This window comes from Agelaius phoeniceus, chromosome 4 (assembly GCF_051311805.1).
Source record: "Agelaius phoeniceus isolate bAgePho1 chromosome 4, bAgePho1.hap1, whole genome shotgun sequence".
Classification (NCBI taxonomy): domain Eukaryota; kingdom Metazoa; phylum Chordata; class Aves; order Passeriformes; family Icteridae; genus Agelaius; species Agelaius phoeniceus.
In genome coordinates, this window is record NC_135268.1 from 46,720,257 (window position 1) to 46,741,434 (window position 21,178).

General features: G+C 41.7%; 1 protein-coding gene across 5 annotated transcripts in view; it reads right to left on the reverse strand.

The window, feature by feature from the left end:
• Nucleotides 1–21,178, reverse strand: part of CRACD (capping protein inhibiting regulator of actin dynamics) — a 130,068-nt gene that overhangs the window by 30,732 nt on the left and 78,158 nt on the right. For all 5 annotated transcript variants that reach the window (XM_054632673.2, XM_077177506.1, XM_077177508.1 and 2 more), the window contains one exon: nucleotides 7,600–7,768. Coding sequence is in view for 4 of the 5 variants with exons in the window: in XM_077177506.1 (XP_077033621.1) it covers nucleotides 7,600–7,768 (169 nt within the window). In the remaining variant the exon portion in view is untranslated. The remainder of the gene's footprint in view (nucleotides 1–7,599; nucleotides 7,769–21,178) is intronic.

A 21,178-nucleotide genomic window follows, 5' to 3' on the forward strand; every position in this document is an offset into this window, starting at 1 on the left:
AATCCTTGAACCTGTTCTCTCTGAAGATGTGTTGCAACCCAAATATCATGTTCCAGTTTCAATTGCAATATACAAATTTTCAAAACTATTTTTTTCATACTGAGAGCAAAGTTAAATTCCATTTGCGCTTTATCTTTATCCGTTACTCATTCTTGCTGAGGTATCTCTGTGTGCTAAGAAACTCAGAGATGTGAAACAAATCTCTCCCAGTAGAATGGGACCACCCTGAGCCTACAGGAAAAGTCTTCTGTCCCATGAAATGCAACAGAGACCCTCTTTGGACCCTCCCTCAGCCATCTACTGCTATGAACCTATTTAGGATGCAATTTTCCATCAGTTCTAGGTACCTCAAGTCAGGACTGGGTGAGGTATCACACTTTCTTTATCCTCCTCTCCATGTGTTCCCATCACCTCTTTTGTGCCTTATTAGTGGTCATTGTTCACCTGAAATCCCCCCAAAACATTGGAACTCAAAAATCCACACAAATTCCTGGTCCAGCTGAGCAAATCCTGACACAAGTTTCCATGCTAGCTGCATATCTAGGGAGCTGTTGGAAAGAGTCAGACCCCAATCAACATTTACTGCTGTGGTCTGCACCCTTAACTACACCAGAGCATGTGGAGGGACACCACTTTTGCACAGAATGCAACATTATTGTATTGCCACTGGTGGCTATGATGTTTTTAGACCCCATTTTTCTCCAGAGCTATTTCTTCTCTTAAAGACAAATGTGTGATCCTTTAAAAAGGGGAAGCTTTTCCAGAAAGGAGTACTGAGACCTCAGCTCTTATATAATCCCATGCTGGTGCATTACTGGAGTACAGAAATCTCACACCACCAGTTGCCTCTTAGTGTGTCATAAATGTTCCTCCCACTCTGATATTAAAGAGTTAGAAATAGAAACTGGAAAATAAAGGGAAAGAATGAGTTGTTCTGTTCTTTTATGTTTATAGAGACTAAGTCCAAAAAACCCAGAGTCTCATGACTTTCACTCTTGTAGATTTCCATTAGAAACCAATTCTGTAGTCGTGAAAGATCAAAGTCAACTTCTTAACATAAAACCGTTTTTAAACAATAAAAAATTAAAAAAGCATGCAAAGCAAGAATGAATTTGGTTTAGCCAGGTATTGACCCTTCATATAATCTCTTCAAAAGAAACTGAGAACCACATCCCAGAATATTGCCTGAGGGAAATGACAAGTGCAGTGATAGGTTGCCTCTACTTGATGTTTTGTTTTAAAAAAGAAATCTGAATCAACATTTTGCATCTCCCATGAAAGTCTCCAGGGCAGCCAGAGATGAAAAACATAAATTGCATTTTCTATTCATTTCAGAGATGCATTAATACTGTAATAGAGGAAAATGGATTGTAATTCTGAGATATATTTTTAGTGTCCTCTTTTTCATCTGCTGGAAGGAGATTTTAGTTCTAACTCATGCCTGGATGGGGAATATTGTTCGTGCTACAACATGATTCTGAGTTAGAGCTGTGCTCAGACAGCACATGACTTTATTGCATGAACAAACCCATAAACATGGGCCTCACAGTCTGCACCGACAAAAGAGAGACTTTTTCAACAGGGAATCTTGTTCCTGAAGTAAACTTAGAGATAATTTCTGCATTCCTTCTAAATATATATTCATATCGCCTTCAGGAACCATTGAATTTCAAGGCACTAACCCTGGGAAAATGGCACAGTCCCCCTGACCCATCTGAGTCCCACTGATGCCAACAATGAGTTGTGCAGCCAGGCTCAGAGTAGCCCTGCTCTTTTCAAAGATATCACACAGCATTATCTTAATGCAAAGCTCCAGTCTGGCGTCATCAAGGGACCTGGAACCTATGAACTTACCGTAATTTTCTTTTTCTTAGAAGTAGAGATCAAGCCTAGCTTTAAGCAGCTGATGCATCATGCTCATAATATATCTAAAATTATTATAATTAGGGCCATAAAATTAACCATGGGAAGCATCAAAGCCCTGAGTGAACAACAAGCTCTAATGTCCCTGATCAGCCTCATCTGGAGCCTCCAGCTGCACACACAGGTCCAGGAGTTCTATTTAGGATCACATTTGAGGCTTTGGTCCCTGCCTGAGCCATGCTGGAGAAGTGCCTGTCTGCAGCTCAGACAAAACTGTGCCTGGTCATGGAGCCCTTTAATCCAGAGTTCAGTTTGCAGACCATTTTCCTGGCTTGCTCCTCGCCCTACTTTCTCAGCTATGGAGCTGCAGCATGACCATGGACCCCTTCTGCTCTGGGAATCCCTTGGTGTCCTGCTTGCCTTCCCTGCGGGAGTGGCTCTGCCTTTGCTGCTGCCTGACAAGAAGGTAATTGGGTGGGACTACACAGTTCTGAACAAATGAATTTCATGTAATTATTCATTAATTGTCTAATCTCAGGAAGTGGCAGCATGCACAAAGAGAAGCATCACCCTGGTTTACAGTAATTCTGCAAGTGGATCCTAATGCAGCTTGAGGATGTGAATAATTCAGCAGTTAGCATAAAACTATGCAGACTAGTAAAAGGAGCAGGACTCTATAAACAGTCCAGCTTCCACATTTGACCTGACAATCCACTGCATGTGACACTATTTTGTCAAATAGCAACATACGTTTACACAAAATTTGCCCTGAAATACGGCTAAATGTAAAGAAAAGGAAGAGAAAAGTCTGCATGAGCCTTGGCAGGAATAGGTGTTATATAGAAACTGCATTTGGCTGATAAGGAAGGCAAGGAAGAGGAAATAAGACAGTACATTCTATTACAGGTGACAAATCTGTTTTATCCAGAGCCCAGCCCTAGACCTCAGCAGCTGCTGAAAATTACAGTTGCCATGCAGAATCCTGAAAGGAAATGAAGTACATGATGATTAGGAGGGGGAGCGCAACAAAAACATCCACAAGGGAGGCAAGGGAGAGGACAAGTGGGCAGTGAGACAGCCTAACCTTCCAGGAGAAGATAGCAAGACAGCCTATGTGATAGAAGTGAAGACCAGAGTGAAAACAGTTCTGGGATTACTGAGGTGAAAATGAAGTTGGTCATAATCAGGGCCGAGGACAAAAAACCTATTAAAAAGGAGAAACAAAGCAGCACCTGATATAAAATGTCAGCACTTCCAGAAACACACTCTACTGAGGGGCTTTCATGATCATATACAAATTACAGGCAGCTTAGCACTCAAGCAGCAGCTGGAAAAACAAAAGGCAAGCTAAAGGCATTTACTGCAAATTTCTACTAAGTGATAAAATTGGAGCTAATAGGAAAAAGTTCTAGATCACACACCTGAGAAGAAAGCTTCTGGAGCACAAAGACTTCAGCATGCCCGTAATAGAAGGGAGGAAGTCAAGAGTTGAGGTGTCAAGAAAAGCTAAGGTCAGCAGAAATACTGAGTGTGATGCTAGCCTTATGTTCTCTCAAGACACCAGGAACCATTTCAGGAAGGCTTTCCCTTCTCTGCTCTGGCCACATGCTCTGAGTACACATCAGAAATGGCCATTCATTGGGTGCTTGTGGCTCCTATTTCTGTGCTACTCAGCTGCAATATAAATTACAAAAAGGGAGAAACAATTCTAATTTCACCAAAACCTGTAAAAAAATTTATTTTTAAAAGCTGTGCAAATGGAAAACTGCAGCCATAACCTATTCTGTTCTGGAACATCCTCAACACACCTCATAACCCAGAAATAAGAACCTTTTCCTAGGTGCTTGCATGTCAGCTGACACAAGTAAGGAAAATCCAAGCTTGTTTTTTGTCTATAACAAAACTTCTTACAATGTCCCTATGTTGCTTTGCTCTGCTTGGGCTTGAAGAGATACTTGCTTAAATCAGAGCTCTGATGAGATGAAGTCTTCAGGAGAAGGTGGACACCAAATACCACAGCAACAAAACACTTGCACTGGAGTCAAGAAGGCACCCAAAATGAGGCACTTAGAAAGGAAATTACAGTTAATTGCAGAAATACAGTTAAAACAGTGGAAAAAAAGATATCCAGTGTGTGAAAAATTGATGTGACAGAGAGAAAGCTTCCTGGGAGCTCTTTGAAACTCCAAGTGGGGAGACAGATCCCTTTTTACTGTTGATCTAGAGTGCTTCACACAGAACTGCCCAATGCTGCAAGTAAAGGGGTCCCATTTTTGTGGCAGTCACTGTCAAGACACAGAAGTTTGCTCAGAGACTTTTTCCTGGAAGGTCAATGCTGTCACACTTGAGTCCCAAACACCTGACAGGTCTAATTCCAGGTCCTTTGAAATACTGCATTCAGCCCAAGGAGAGGTACTCTACTGTACCCCCAACAAGAGAAATTTAATTCCCCACTGCCTCTGCACATCAAGCCAGAATGACAGACTTTAGTAGGGCACTGTACAGGTACCCTTTCAGGTCTGTCTTCACAATGCTTGCTCAGAAGTTGAGTATTTGTCAACTGTGACAAAAAAGACAAGTATAAAGTCTTTTAACATGCTAAATCATAGCCTCAGAACAGAAGCTTCTGGAGATTTCAGTGAAGCTCCACAAACTTGTGGAGATTTCTTGTAGTCAGTACTTCTATCTCCCAGCCCTTATGGTTAGGACAGAAAGTTAATGAATACAGTTTTAACTTTGTAAACTCAAGAAGGGCAATATAGAAACAGGAAAAGGAATTCCAGGCAGAGCAAGACAAACTGCAGCAGGAAACCTCCCACCTGGGTATTGCAAAATAACATAGATGAATAAAGAGGTTGAAGCGTGCATACATCAGGATACCAAGCAAGTTATTTGCATCTGATTAATCCAGGATGTAAGAAAGGATGGACAGGCAGATCTCTCAGGTGCCTCCAACTCACTAGTCAATCTACACCACATGTAGATCACCTAAATTGCTCTGCTCTGGGCATGTCTGCATCAGCCAGTCAGCACAGCCTCCATTAGAGATTCAGGTGTTAGCTGTGAGCAGGCTTGTAAGCCAATACAGCACTAGGTGAAATATTAGATCAGGTCTTGGAAGCAATACAGATGTCTTCTTTAGCCTACACTCATTCATTTGCTTGTCTCTACCTTCCTGAAGCAGCTTCCTCCCTTAATATATTTTGGAAACAACCATCTCCTCTCCCCAAAACAAAGCTAAATGTCCACAGGACACATCTGTAGATAACAAATTCATGTACATTGCAGGCTGAGGAAGAAATATATCCTATTAAAGGAATGGGAACATCCCTGAGATCTTATTGCAAAATTTGAAATTTTATTAAGCTTTTTTTACTATATGGTTGTTGTACATTCTTAAAGAATTTGAAGCAAAAGGTTTTACAAAAACTGTCAGGATTTTGCTTATGTACATATACTACTGGTTATTTGTATTTGCTTTCTAGTCTGTTTCTGTATGAATAGGGGAAAGTAAGGCAATGCATTTACTGTTAGATAACTTGTAAACAATGATGTGTATTATTTTAGTTAGCCTATCTCTTCACTCAATTCATAAATGTTTGAAATTACAGGGAAGGCTAAAAAATATAAGGGATGGAAGACATGTTGAAAACAGACTGGAGTGGCAAAACTAGGTTCCCAAAGCAATCAAATGCACTGCACTGAACATTTATGTTTGTTGTAAAATGAGTAACATGGCAAAAACTACCTGCAAACTGGAAATTATCATCAAATCCCACCCACATTTGCACCATGAAAATGACAAGAAAAACAGAGCTTTGACTGAGTATTTCTAGCAGGCCAAAACCTCTGAGGAATCACAGAAAGAAATGCTCCACTTCAGATGAGACATGGGACCCTTCACATTTACTAATCCTCTCTGATTTAAGTTGTACAGTCTGATTTTTCCACCAGAATCTAACTTTTAATGCTTTTGTTAATTAGAAAACTTAATAGGCTTAAAAATGCAAACATTTAACATTCTCAAACAAGGTCTGCCACACCTTCATGTCACTGCTGAGGAACAGGGCAAGTTCCCATATCACTGTTTGTTTCTGGGTGCAGCACTGCACTTTCAGCTATGCCAAGTGGGAAATGCCTGATAGTGATATGATGCCATTTAGATTGCTTGTGAGGGAAAAGGCACTAAAACCTCCTCCAGTGGCCTGGCATCGTGCACTCAGCTAAAGTATCACAACAGTGTCAGTCACACCTCCAGCTGCAGCGTGGCTTTGCTCAGTACTGATTGTCTGAAAAAGCTGGGATGAGCAAAAGAGTGTACAAAACCACACCACAGAAACCAAAAGGAAACCTGGTACTCAAGGAATTTCACAGAATGGAATAAAAACTCAGAGTGAAAAAATGGAATAAAAACTCAGAGTGAAAAAGTCCCCCAAATAAATAATTTTCAAAATCATGTTTTCATAGACACCATTAGAAATACTGCTCAGGGTGACACTTCTGATGCACATTTCATTCTTGAGCAGAGGAATTTGGAATAGTTTTTTTACCCTTTCAGCGTTTTTTGTTACACTTCCAGATACACTTCCCAGTGCAAACAGTTCCTTTTCTTCCAAAAGAGCAGGCTTTGATCAGGAGTCAGCTAACCTCTCTGAGATGAGGGGTTGGAAAGTGAAATAGTTATTACTGACTCTAGTAGTTTGTGCATCTGGTCCTGGGACTTTGTTATTATTGGGGTAAGGGGTTTTTTCTTTGGGTTTTGTTTGTTTGGGTTTGTTTGGTTTGGGGATTTTTCCTGTTCCTAGTTAGAGATTGCTGACTTGTTTACTCTGTACAGTTTCTTACTCCCACCACCCCCACAGCAAATTCTCATGCTGTCCTTCTGTCATCCTCCACTGCCATTGGAATATGATCTGATTTTCAGGTGCCTCTCTCTCCTCTTCTACTCCTCATTCAAATTGGTTCAAAATAAAAGCAGTCTCTTTGTTGACCCCAATTACAATGCAAAAATTATTTGGGATAGAGGGAAAAAGAATGCGTCTGTCCCAACCCAAAGATACCACCTTGCAGCAAAATGTATGCAATAAAGTATCTCTAACAGCCAGTTCAAGTTTCTCTTTTCCCAGATTGAAAAACAGGGGTGCCATTAATACCTCTGCTCTGTGATAAATCACAGAGCTGGATTCAGATTCATTTCTGCTTCCCCCGGGATTTCTGATTTGCAAAGCAGCACTCGTGCCCCTTAAAGCATCGAGATTTTGAGCTCTAAAGCAGCAGGTGTCACGTTCTGAGGAAGGAGAGATGCACACGCCTCAGAACAAGCAATGCAGAAATCGCTGCCACTCGGCAGAGGGAGAACTGAGGTTTAGCCCCACCAGAAGCCGGGGGAACAGGCGGTGTGTCACGGTGCGGGGCTGGCAGCAGTGCGGGGCGCTCACTCACCTCAGCCCGGGGCTGGCAGCAGCTGCGGGACACTCACTCACCTCAGCCCGCCGCCCGGCTCAGTGTGGGGCACTCACTCACCTCAGCCCGCCGCCCGGCCCGGTGCGGGGCTGGCAGCACTCACCTCAGCCCGCCGCCCGGCTCAGTGCGGGGCACTCACTCACCTCAGCCCGCCGCCCGGCCCGGTGCGGGGCTGGCAGCACTCACCTCAGCCCGCCGCCCGGCTCAGTGCGGGGCTGGCAGCACTCACCTCAGCCCGCCGGCCGGCTCAGTGCGGGGCTGGCACTCACTCACCTCAGCCCGCAGTCCGGCTCGCCATCCGCGGAGAAGGCGCCGTTGCAGATGCTGCCGAAGGAGTGGCTGGGTTTCAGCTTGGGCTCCTCGCACTCCGAGGCGGGCTCTCTCTTCTTCCTCTTGCCGAAGAGCTTCTTGAAAGGCTGGAACTTGCCTGCCTTTTTCTTGTCTGCAGACGACAAGAGAGAGCGGCGGGGCTGAGGGAGGCGGCCGGCGAGGCGAGCGGTGCCCGCCGCGGCCGCGGGCTCCGAGCCGGAGCGGGGTCAAAGAGCGAAGCGGCAGCAGCCCGGAGCGGCCCGGCGCTCGCCATGGAAATGCCGGGCTGCAACCTCCTCTGGACGCGTCACACTGAGAAAGCAGCGTTCAAACCTCTGCTCTTGGCTCTAAGGATCTGCCGCCAAACTTTTGGATAATTTTGCAAAGCCAGAGCGTAATGCTGCAGTGGTTTTAGGTTTTATATCACAGTTTTGACCATTTTACCAACAGACAAACACTGCTTTGGTCACGTCCCTTTGGAAGGGGCTGGACCCTCTGCCTTGAATTGAAAGCAATAGAAAACAAACAGCTGTGTTTTAGTTATGTGGCCTCATAACTACTTATTTACAAGTTATACAGGTCAATTTACAAATGAACAAAGAGAAAAGGATAAATTTTGTTTGGTTTATACTGGGTTACTCCAATAAACATCCAGCTTTATATCAGCAAAGTCAATACATTTCTCTGATTTTTTTTCCCCACAAGTAACTGAGGACAGAATTTGGGCGAGCATTTCTTCCTCAAGACACTGAAATTTTCAAAGCAACACCAATAAAAGCACAGCAAAACCACAAAACATACATGAAGACAAGAACAAGAAATAAAAAAGTTAACCAGGAAAAAAAAGTAACCTCTTTTCTTCCACCAGTGACTGGAAAAAATAAAGGCAGCTTCAAACTGCTATCTCTCCATCTATTAAAAAGAAGTACCATGAATTTCTTGTTCACTGCTGTCAAGAATGGGTTAATTTCTCAGGGCTGGGCTGAATCAGTAAATACATAAAACATAATAACTGTTAAAGTGCTGTATTCCTCTTAGGCTTTACCTTAATTTTGCATTAAATCTACTTAAAACAAGGTAGTTGGGTTTTTTCTTTGTTTGTTTTTTTTTTGTTTTTTTTAAACCCCAGCATTCAGCCTCCTATCATAATCTAATTTGAGAAGCATCATGTTGTACTGGTGGCAAATATTTTCATGAGCTAATTACATTCCTGTGCAGGCTGTGTGCACACTGCCTCAGCGTGCTCTGCTCTTCCTCTGGGCAGGGACTCAGCAGAAAGCCCTGGTTTGGTTGCAAAGTACATGCACGTAGGAACTTCTGACCAGGAAACCCGAGTATCTTCTGTAGTGCAATAGCATTCTTCAGATTCACCTTGGGTTTTACACTCCACTCTCTTATGCAGGATTTTTAGAGGGAAAAAATGTGCCCGAGCATATTTTGACCTGGCTACTTCCAGTGGTTTCCAAACTAGCATAGTACCAGAGAGCCTGAGTTAAACCCAGCATGGCATCAAACTTACACACAGTTCATCTATCTATACCTGGGTATGGATGAAGTAAGAAAGCTATATTGAAAGTACAAAGTCAAAGACACAAGAAATAGTAATTCTGCACTTCCTTTACAGATCCATAAGGAGTTCACACAAATGTAATTCTTCTTCCTGAGCAGTCAGAGTACACAGCATTTATGTGAGGTCATTAAAACATCAGGGCATCCATGTAGCAGCATAAAAATAAAAAGCGGAATTATGAACTTCAAATTCAGGCCCAGCACCAGAACTTTCCAGTCCAGAATCACTGACTCACAACAAGCAGATGAGAAAAACAACTGGAACAGCAGTTTTACCAGTGTAGAAGAAAAGGGGATATATGGAAGATTACCTGTCTCCCAGCCCTGCTTTTCATAAGCAGGGCAACTCACATCTCCAGCCAGACCAACTGCTTGCTGCTCAGTTCTGACTTTGGATATATGTAGAATGCATTTATATGGAATAGAATATATTCCTACATGAAACCCCTAAACGGCAGGCAGACAATCATGCAGAGAAAGAGAAAAAATTATTGCTCTTGGCCACAGCTGCTCTGACCCTTTATGCACTTCAGAAACTGACTGCAAAACACCAAAAATCAAATGGTAGAGCATACAGGGCAGAAAGCATCAGTACCAGACACAAGACTGGGTAGAAGAACTATTTGTTCTGAGTTCTCACCTTACTTGTTTCCTCAGCTTTCTTCAAAAGGGAAAGCTGCATTATGCCAATTTTGCTGGTTAAGGTAATTTACTGCATAAATCAATGAAACTACAGCATTTTTTTAGAAAATGTCCTCATCATGTCATTCATTCACATTACTCTTGTCCCCTCCTCTTTTTGAGATCTTCAGATATAAGTGTGGATTGTCTCATTGACTCTAAATCTACAGTACTGATTCACCAACTATGAGTCTAGTGTTGAGCAAATGTAACAGGTCAACACAGCTTTCGTTTCATCAAAATGGGTGAAAACCAACACACTTATCTGCAGCCAAGATCTGCTTTTCCCCATGTGACTTAACATGTCCCTTAGCTGTTTCCTTGCTGCACACCCATCGTCACAGCTGTCACATTACTAAGCATGAATTCTTTAAGTCAGGCTTTGTGACTCATTGCAAAGCCATAGAACACCCTGCCCTGCACAGGCTGCACATGCTGCTCTCCATCCTGCCAGGCTTCTAAGGAGGGAATGCCTGACTGCTAAGACAAAGTCTGTTTAAGTAAATTTTTCACAAGATCTTATGGAGGAAGATGTGGGATGATGCTGCAGGGTGAAATGCTTCCTGTAACAGTAAAACAAGTACAGAAAGTATTCCAAATATCAGCAATGCAGCAGACAATTCTTTGCACAAAAGCCTTTTAAGCCTGTAATTCTCAAACACAGCTCATCCCTTCTGCTCATCTCCACTGCTGAGAGAAAAAAGTGGGATAGGAAAGGATGAAAGTTGGGACATTCAATGGTGTCAACTTGCAACAAGGACAATTGCTAGGAGAGCCAGGAAACAAGTCAGTTTTCATATGCCATTTGCTTCTCTCCTTAACCACTTTAATGGAATCCTACAGATCCAGCCCCAGGAGACCAGGGGAAATAAGTAATTAAACCTTTTTTCCTGTCTGTTTGACAAGTCTATCTTGTTCAAATCACTGTAAACAGTTAACAGGAAACCAGTTTTGAATCACAGAATAACAGAAGGTGTGAAGGCGACAGATAAACAAGACTGGATACACTAGCTAGGATAACACAGCACATATGGTAGGCGCTCCCTTCTCAGATACCAGAAGAGTAGCAGAGCAGATTAGAATAATCTGTAACCTGTCATATAATTTGTCAGATGCACAAAGACATGCAGTGTGCAACACAGAGCCAGTTAAAGCAGAGAATTGGCATCACGCAGGCAGCACATGGTGCCTCCACTCCCGATGAGAGAGGGGAGCAGCCTCCTCTTGCAGCCTCTCTTTGTGCTCTCCAAGAAGGATGAAGGTGGTGCAATGGCCTTTATTGCCATTGCAATCAAGCACAGCCTTTGGACTCCAGCTGTCTTATCAACGTGCCAGCTGAAAATTCCCCATAAAATAGCTTGCAATTAAACTGCTCAATTCCATTGGGATTCCCAAGCTGTGCCCCCCTTCAAAAACAGCACAGAATCCTCAACACAAGCACAGGCCAAACAAAGACTTAACTACCATGATTATAGAGGGGAGAGATTTAAACTATAGGAAAGGGAGTGAGCAGTGTATTTCAGACAACAGGCAGGGGTGAGGTTATGCCACTGGATGGAATACAGGAGATGCCAATGTCCCTGGAAATATCTGAAAAACAGTTTTCAAGCAAAGCAAAGCTTAACACGAGAAACAGAAAGACTCACATAATCCAAGAAGAGACACTTAAATATTAAACAGGGTGTTGATTCCCTGCAGCTTTTCCTATTTGTTGCAGTGCTGGGGGCACTCACAGCAGTGTGGGTGAGGAAACCTGGGAGGCAGGTCATCTCCGAGCAGAGCTGACCAAGCACATGCATCAGCTGCTGGGTAGAAAGATGATTGTTGGGTGGGGAAAAAAACAGAAGTGGGAGTCATATTGTCAATTTGAATTTTAAGTTTTTATGACCAAGACTTTTCAAGCCCCAGTTTTGAAATGGGATTTGTAAAGATTTCACAGATTTTTTTGCTCATTGTATGAAATGTAGCACCTGTCTATGATACTTCTCATAGTATGAAATATTGCACAGGAGCTGTCTCCAAAATTATGCGTTCTTTGTTAGTGAATTTAATGGCTATAAAATATGGTGTAATAAACTAGATTAATGGGAACATGAATTATTTAATGGAATAGATATTTCTATAATGAATTTAGGGAATGGAAATCCATATAGATGTGGCATTAAGAACTGTGTGGCAGAGAGGACAAGTGGGTGACTGGGCTGCAGGCACAATACAGCAGCCAAGCTGGGAAAGGAGACTAAAAGGTATTGTTAAGAGGGTAAGTTGACTGACATTTCTTATTGCACCTCTACAATAGAAAAAGTCTGCTATGGTACACATTGCCAGTATCATTATTAAAAAAACACCTCAATTTCAAGCTAATGGTATGCTTATTGATGCTCTTTTTAAAATAACTCAGATGTAGCCACTACAATAAGCCCTGCCCTGTTGAGCCCTGGGTTAGCCAGGCATCTGCGAAAAGTTCTTTGCTTTTCAGGTCCCCGCCAAAAAAGCTGCCTTCTCTCCCCCTTGCCCAGTCTGTTCTAATGGCATAGAGCTTCTCTGGACAAACTAGGATAGGCACTTGCTTCCAGCTTTCCCACCCACTCCACATCTCAGTGGATCCATTTCTGTGAGATGCCAGAGATGCTTGTTTTTGCTGATAAATTCTCAGCACTCCCTGGACAAGTTTTTCCACTCTTCCAGAAAAAGGGAATAAAGTTTTTGGGATCAAGGAGGAAGAGAGGTGGCTTTTCTCTGCTTAACCATGTTCCCATATTTTAAAAATAGGTGTGAGCTCCTGCACCTGTGGTAGCACATCTGATTTCACAGGGAAAATTGATTTCTGGACATTTTCTACCTTCATGACCTGCCCTCAATCCCTTGCCCTCTCTTCCATAGGCAGCTGGGGTTGATAGATGGACACAGTCCAGATATACAAAGCAGGCACAAACACAGAAGAACCCAAGGAAACATTTAAGAGAACACACAAATAATAAAGACTGACATTAAAAAAAAAAAGCCTGATGCTCAGATTCAGTAATGTAACTACCCAGAAATGGGTTCACCTCTGAAAGACATTTAGTGATAGCACATAACAGTCATAAAGCTGACAGTGTGCAATAGTCCCATGGTGACAGAGATAACATCACCTGACATAACATCAATACCTGAGAAACATTAAATGAAAACAAGATTGAGAGGTATTGAAGGCATCAAATTGGTGCAGCCACAATGGTCTAATGAAACACCTAGGCAAAGCAAAGGAAAAATAGTGGGCCATTACTTGCCTGTTTTTCCAGGAGTATCAGGTGATCTTACAAGAGATACTATTTCTTGCAAACCTTGTCCCAGAGAGGATGGGGTATTCTTGGATTACCTGATATAAACTAGTAATACTACCTAAAGTATCCATAACACAGCAAGAATGAATCTTACTTTCCAGAAACATCTATTTTCCCTTGCCATCTGCAGAAGCAAAAACATTTCCAGAAAAAACAGCCCATTTTTTGGTTTTTCTTCCTCCCAAAGACCATATTTTGCACAGAAACCATATGTAGCTGAGACAGTCAGCTGTCAGGAGACACTTATGAATCATCATAATAGAGTCTATTAATGTTCAAGCAGCATATAATATGCTTTATCATCCAGAGCACGGAAAGAGCTATTTCGACACTTCTCTTGATACCACAAGGAAATACCTCTTGAAGGCAAAAGGACTTAATCCCCACTGCATGAGGTTTGGCACAGTGCTCTTTAAAAGCAACAAAGAATTATGAATGAAGAGGAGGAGTAAATAAAATTTTCAAAATGTTTGGATGACAAACATTTCTTCTTAAGAAGAACTAGAGCTAAGTAAATATCCACTTCTTCAGTCTCGTTTACTATGGCAAAATTCTCCTTTCATTTCTGAGCTCCTGTTCTCCTCCCTTCCCCACTTTTTAATCAAAGTCTTCACAGCCAGTCCTTGTATTTCTCTTTGTGCCTTCTCTTTTCATCAAGCATCACAATGAGTGGTCCTAGAGGTCAGAATGCCTCATTCATCCAACCCTTTTTTTTAACACTGACATTCTGCCTTCTTAATCCATCCCACTGCCATCCTTGGGCAGCACCTTTGGGACAGAGAAGACACTGCCCTCCAAACAACACAACCAGACTTGGAGCAGGTAGCTCACTTTCGGAATGTGTGAGGTAGGCTGGGGATAGCAGAGACTACAATCAGGGAAGAGAGTATGAGAAAATCAGTATAAACTTCAGGAGCAAACCCTACTGTGGCCCAGGAGTTCCCTTCTTCCAGGGGAAAGCTCCACTTACAGGCTACACAGTGAGTAGCCAGAGGGTGTAAAAAAAGTTAGAATTCACATCTGAGGACAGTCAGAATGGGTAGTGGAGTTCATACTCATGAGGACATTTGAGAAAGGGTTAAGTAAATGCAATAGATGTTCCCAAGATGCTGGGCTGCACTGCAGAACATACCTGATAAGATAAAACCTGCTTATTATAGCTCTGGGTGCAGTGATGCATGTGAGATTCTTAGAAAGGAAGAGATCACAATAGCTTCTGATTCATCAACAAAATATTACATAACAGAAGGGAGAAAGCTTTGTTTTACTAGCACAAGGCTTACTAACTCAAGTTATTAATGATGGGACACCCTTTTGGTGTGCTGGGTTTTATCTGAGGTTTCCAGATCTGATTCAAACATTTGATGTCAATGCAATAAAGAGATGTTGGAGCATTATTTCCTTCTCAGAGGGAAAAAAGGTAAACCATGGGATTCCCTTAGCAGGTTAATTTCTTACATGGGAACACTCCTGACTCAAAGAAGTCCTGGCCATGCTGTGTGTGAAAAGATAAACCTCCCTAAGGCAAAGCTACCTCCCTGAGGCCCCATGGCAGAGCAGTCCAAAGTCCAAGGAGTGCACTGGACAAACAGCTCCCACTGCCCCTCCCCAGCTGCAGAGGTCATTTATACCTCCTCAAGGCTGGCACGGGCTGACAGACCAGGATCCTGCACTCAAGTCACAATTTATAAGATCATTCTTGCAAGGGATTGTGTTACAGGAACAGTTTTTCATGCCTTTCCACCTCTAAATAAACCCTGTATTGCACTGGTCAACATCTTTATATCCATACCACCTCCAGTTTTCTACTAATGAGAGGAGGAGCATTTCACCATCACAGAAACTACCATAGAAAATGTTATTTTAATGAAATTTTCATGAAGAGAGCATGAAACTCATAGACCAAACCTCTTCAGTGGTAAGACAGGAGTGCTACCAGCATGCTGCTGAGTTCTATCAATAAGAAAAAGCAGAGAAGTGTCCTGACCTCAAAGGATAGTCAGAGTACTAAGCCAGAAAATCTCGATGGCTAGAGAACTGGGATAGAAATGAGCTGAAGTATTATGTACAAACTCATTCCTTTAGGGCCTGTTGCTGAGATGTCCCAGATCAGCTGGAAATGGGTGAAAGACAGATGTGACCACTCCAGCTGATCACAGGATAATTATGAGCCAGCACTGTGGGGCTGCTGCAAAAGTGAAATGTCTTCCTTTGGAAAGGGCTCAGGAGAGTGGCAGGGGTTACTGCCCAGGCAGGGGGCTGGAGAGCCCACTGACCAATAAATCACCAGGGGCTAATAAATCAAGGCTGTAAGAAAGCAGGTGTATCCAATATATTTTGGATTGGGATTTGGAATTTTTTCCTTTTTTTTTTAAGGGGAACAACAAAGTAATACATTACTAAGTCATTATGACACAAAACAAATTCTCTCTTCAATGTCACATAAAGGCAATATTATTGGATGCAAATTTCATGTCATGGTGGTGCAAAACCAGGTGTATTATTTCTGCTTTTAATGCCTAACACGAACTGAGACCAGTACAGACATATATACTCAGACTGATTTTTTTTTCATTTTGCACAGTTTTAGTATAATATATTTTACAATGACAAACATATATTAATTTTAAATTTGCAATTCAGATGAACTGCTAGAATATTTTAAATAGGTCAGATTAAATGGAGAGACTAAAATTTTCATTTTATGAATTTACTTACTGCCCAGTCATGAGATGGTAGTGGGTTTCCCTGAAACTACCAATGTACCTTTTGAGTTAGGGCAGTTCCACGATGAAGTAAAAATACATTTTAAAAAGTTCCAACATAGTTCTACATGTAGCTCTAAATGAAGGGGAGTGAGATTAGGAGAAGGGGAAACCCCAACAATTACTTTATGCCTGTGTGTTTTCTTTCACAGTTCTGAGAATTATAAAGTGATATGGAAAACACAGGAGTAAAAGGGATCTTATCCTAAGCAAATTATTAACTACTTCAGCAGACATATTAATTTAATAAGTTCTTCATTAAATTTTATAAGCATAAAGCTGAACAGAAGGCAGTAAATCCACCTCCCCTCCCCAGATTTAAAGAACTAAAATGTCAGGATCATCTCTAATTTTTGCAATTAATCACAAGACTCCCTTATTTGAGAACCTGAAAACCAAGCTAAATCTGACTTCAGGCTGAATGTGTCTAAAAAAACTAAAACAACTTGTGCTGATCTCTGATTTCACAGAATTAAATCATGCTGTTGTGGTTTGCAGCTGCAGAGCAAAAGAAAGAAAATAAACAATACCTTAAGAAAAGAGCTGCATAAACCATAGCAATCACAAATTCTCCAGCAAGCTCTGGTAAAAAGCAAAGACCAAAGTCAATGTTTGCATGGTGAAAACCAGAGCAAAGAGAAGCATGGAGCTGGGAACAGTTCTGTTTTGTGGAGTGCTTGAGGTTTTTTTAACTTCTGAAGGAAGCCAAACCTCAACTTCCTTATTCTGCTGGGCAATGTAGACAGAAGGAATCGTGGCACTCATTCCCCAGGTTGGCATATTCCCAAAATATCACAGGCAGTAACTTCAGTCAGCAGCACAGGGGCTGAAGAACCTCCGCTCCAAAGCCTGGAAACACCGTGCTCCCACATGGAGCCACCTCTGCCCCTGGAGCTGTGCAAAGCTGTGGCAGAAGGGCACCTTTGGCTCCTCACTGCTGCCCCTGTGCCTTCCTGCTGCAGGCTTCCCTTCCCAACCACCCTGCCAGGCTCACTTGCTCCTTCTGACAAACAAATCCTGTGATATTGACACAAATTGTGGCCAGATTAAGATTTGAGGAATCTGTCTTGAGTCTGGGAAATTGCCTATTTAACGAACGACTGGATTTTCATTGTCTGAGCGTCTTTCACTGCATACACAGGCCCAGGTTATCATCCTCAGGAAGAGCAGAAGAACACTGAGACATTCTCCATGTTGCTCAGGGACAAGATTTGTCTTCTGGGCATGTCAGCAGGAGAAGATAGCCATCTACCTGTGTGTAGCCTTCAACTCCTCCTGTCTCTGTCTCATCCCCAGGGTCACAGCCTCACCTTGGCATGGCACAGAGAGCACCCCTGTGCTGCACTGCCACCTCTCCTGCTGGCACTCCCTTATTCCAACCTGCACTGGATCTCCCTTCTAAGCACCAGGGTTAGAAGGCCATTTCCAGTTTTTTCAGAAATTGCTGGTTTTTGTAACATAGACCACTATCAGCTGGAGGATGAAATTGGTGTCTTAATATTGACTGCAATGCTATCAAAGAAAAAGTTCCAACTGTGCTAGCACTTAACCAACACTGTTACCAGCAATTTCAGAAACAAGATTTTGAGCAGTTAAACAGACCATGGAGATGAAACTGATCATCAGTATTAATCACTAATTATACTAGCATTGCACACACCTAACCTAGCTGCTCCTTATCCATCACCTGTTCCCATACAGTGAGCAGGAAACAGGCTGAAGCACAAAGGAAAATCTCAAACAGCTTTTACACAGAAAGAGCAGATTAAAGACAGGACCAGGAACATGCAGCTGCTTTCCCATATCCACACCAGAGCCCTCAGCCTGGCTTGTCTTCACCACCCAGGCCAAGCACAGATAAAAGACACAAGTAAGACATTTTGTGATAGGAATAGGACTGTAAATCTTCAGGCTGAAGTTATGGCAACTTTTTCAAACACTAGATCTGCTTTAGAAAAGGACCTTATAATTGACTCAATTCCTCGTCTTGTCATGATGTATCAAAATATACAGAATAATAAGATTGAGGTGATTGGTTTGCCTTTGCTTTCCAGAATTAAAACTAGAGGAGTGAGACATCACTTGAAGCACTTACTGACCAGAAAACAGAGAAATCTGAAGAAATTTTACTTTTTGACCTACCTATGAAATTTACTTTTAGATCTACCTATAAATATCTAAGAGATAAAAAATCTTGAATAGTTTTCTTCTGATATTTGCAAAATTTAGAATATTCACTTCATAGAACACTCAGAAATACTTTGCCATCACAGTTATTTGGCTAACACTGAGTGTATTAACATATAACACTAAAAAGTAGAAGCAGTGTTTTTTTAAATGTTAACCAAGTAAGATTTCTACTCCAGATAGAAATATCAAGAAAGGGCTTATAAATTCTGTAACATCAAAATAGAAAAAAAATCCATTATACTACTGTGATGCTAAATGAAAACTCCCTCTCTGTTCTATTTTATGAGGCTAGAATAAAATTAATTACTCATGAATAAGCCAAATAAAAGAGGAGAAGAGAAGCCGCCATAAAGAGATGATACTCAAACATTTATAAACCTAAACATTTAAAATAATATCTAAAATCATTCAAATTCAAAATGGCCTTTGCACAAAAGCACAACTCTCTCTATTCCTGAGCTAAGACAACCAGATATTTCCTTTTAAAACATCTTGCCTTTAGGTAATGAGAGCAAAGAGAAGAAACTATTTCCCATTTTCATGCTGTTTTGGTTCCAGGCGAGGATTTGCCAGGCCAGGATGTGACTGATCATTCTAATCACACATTGTCTCACTGCGCTGAGATACAAAGCATTATCCTCATTACACTGGTGAAATACATCAAAATTAGCCACACAAGGTGAAGATGATTAAACTTCACTGAGAAAGGAGACAGCACTTTCTCTGAAACATCACTTGCCCACATTGGAATTTATTTAACATTTACTATGTGCCAGAAAAAAGAACGGCGGGGACTCAGGTGGCCAGGCAAATCACAAGGTCCCATGTGCTAGTGAGGATGGTTAAACAGAACTACAGCCAAGGGAATTTAATGCATTGTAGATTGCAGGATAGGACATCAAGTTGGGCTCTTGAGTGAAAACTATTCAAGTATGCAGTTTGTAAGCCTTGGAAAGACACTGGGAGTGCAGGTTGTGTCTGCCATTCTCTGAGGGGCTGCAGCAGCTGTGACAGCTCCAGGGACCAGCCAAGTGCTATGTCTCATGCTGCAACATCACTCCAGAAAATGTTACTTGTACGGGGTGTCTTTTGGCAAACCAGACACCTTCCAGCTGCTCCAGTCCAGTGGCAAGACCAAAGAACAGAAATTCTGTCCTGGATTTGACTAGTGCCAGGGTCTGTCTGTCTAACATGGATGGAAGCTGGAGTCCATTTCAGCAGCTCTGAATACTTGTTTCCCAGCTGCTGAAGCAAATTTTGGTTCCCTATGGTACAGAACTGGATGCCCTGACTGTCCAGTTAAGAGAAGTCCACAATGAGAGTCAGAGGAAGGCCATGTTGACCAAACTGCATTTATCTTCTCTCCTTAACTGCTTCTCTCACATCACACGCTTCTTTACACCCTGCATCAACTCCCTTCCACCTGCTCTACTCCTGCTCTACTCATAAAACTCAAGGTCCAAGAGCACTCACTGTAAAAAATATCAGAGAGCAGATTTGGGAAAGGGCTGGGGCCAGAGGAGAGAGGTGAACACTTACTGAATTTTAACCCTTTTTACTTGCTTTGTATCCATTCTTAACCTACTGGACTACAAGCACTCAGTAGCTGAGTCAGTGTTTTTCCATCTCGTAAAGCATCACCTAGAGTTACAGTAACAGATGCAAGTTTGAAAAGAATTCTAACAGTACAAATATAAGAAACAAGATGAAAGTTTTAAAATTCAATCAGTTTCCATTATGTGACCAAATATCCTCAAGAGATACTCACATCTCTCTCTATGACATAATAAGACACTGAGATAATGCAAAGCATCTCAAAGTAAATCCAAGTTCTACTTTTTGAAACCTTGCTCACATGAGTGTTTCTGAAAGATTTCTCAAATATGAGTATGGAAACAACCATAGCCATATCTTTGTCCTGTGGGCTTAGGGAAGAGGAAAAGTAACACATCTAAAAGTCCTGGGTGAAGAGAACATTCATTCCAGTGCTCTGTGTTGGCCCTCGGTTACATCCCCAGATCCTCATACCAGGTTTTCTACTGCATTTTCAGAAAAATCCTGATGCGCTAAATGACTGCTAATCTTGATCATTCTTTTAAAGAGCAGAATAAAGCCCAAAAGCCATATGTGCAGTAACACCCACCCAGGACAGTCAGAGGAAAGAACCATTTAATTTAGATACATGAAATGACAGCACTGTCAACTATGGGAGTGTACAAGTTAAGCTTAGGCTTCTCCCACCCCTTCACCCCTCTTTTTGACTTTTTCAGACTAAGTCCTACATATTATATGGGAGAAAGAAAAATGCCAGTTGCTGGGCAGGAATACATTGTCATGCCAATGCAGAATATCATCTCCTCCAAGATTTTCCACCAGGGGATATGACTCAATTGCAAGAAAAAGCATATTTCCTCCTTTTATTTTTCCTGTTCTTACATTGTACATTGTTTGAAGACAAATCATAAAATTAATGAACACACCACATCAGAAAAAAATAGGACATTCTCCAAATATTCTGGGTTTTAGTTGGGCTTGACTTACCAAGTCCGTCTCTACCTGATGGTAGAGGGATGACAGATATTTTACAGGATATGGATTGTTCATACTTTGTTTGCAGAAAACATGACTGAACAAATGCAATTTGTTCTGCTTTGGTCACAGTTAATACTACACATATCTGCTCTCTGGCTGATGAACTTGCACAGTTTGAGTTTAAGTGTTTCAGACTGTAAACTGAAAACTAGCTAATGGCAACTGATCTGCTGCTTCACCTGAGAAATCACTGCTTATTGATGTTCAAACAAATGCTGAATTAAAATTAGTGCAGAAACTTACATGTATGTAAAATTTATCATGTACTTGTGTACAGCAGATCACTAATGAATTTGGAAAAAAAAACTTTTGGAAGAATGCATACCTGGCATTATATACATATATATATATGCATTCATTAACAGGAGGGCAGCTGCTACTTACTTTTAATGTGCCACTTTGGAAATCACAGTCAAACAT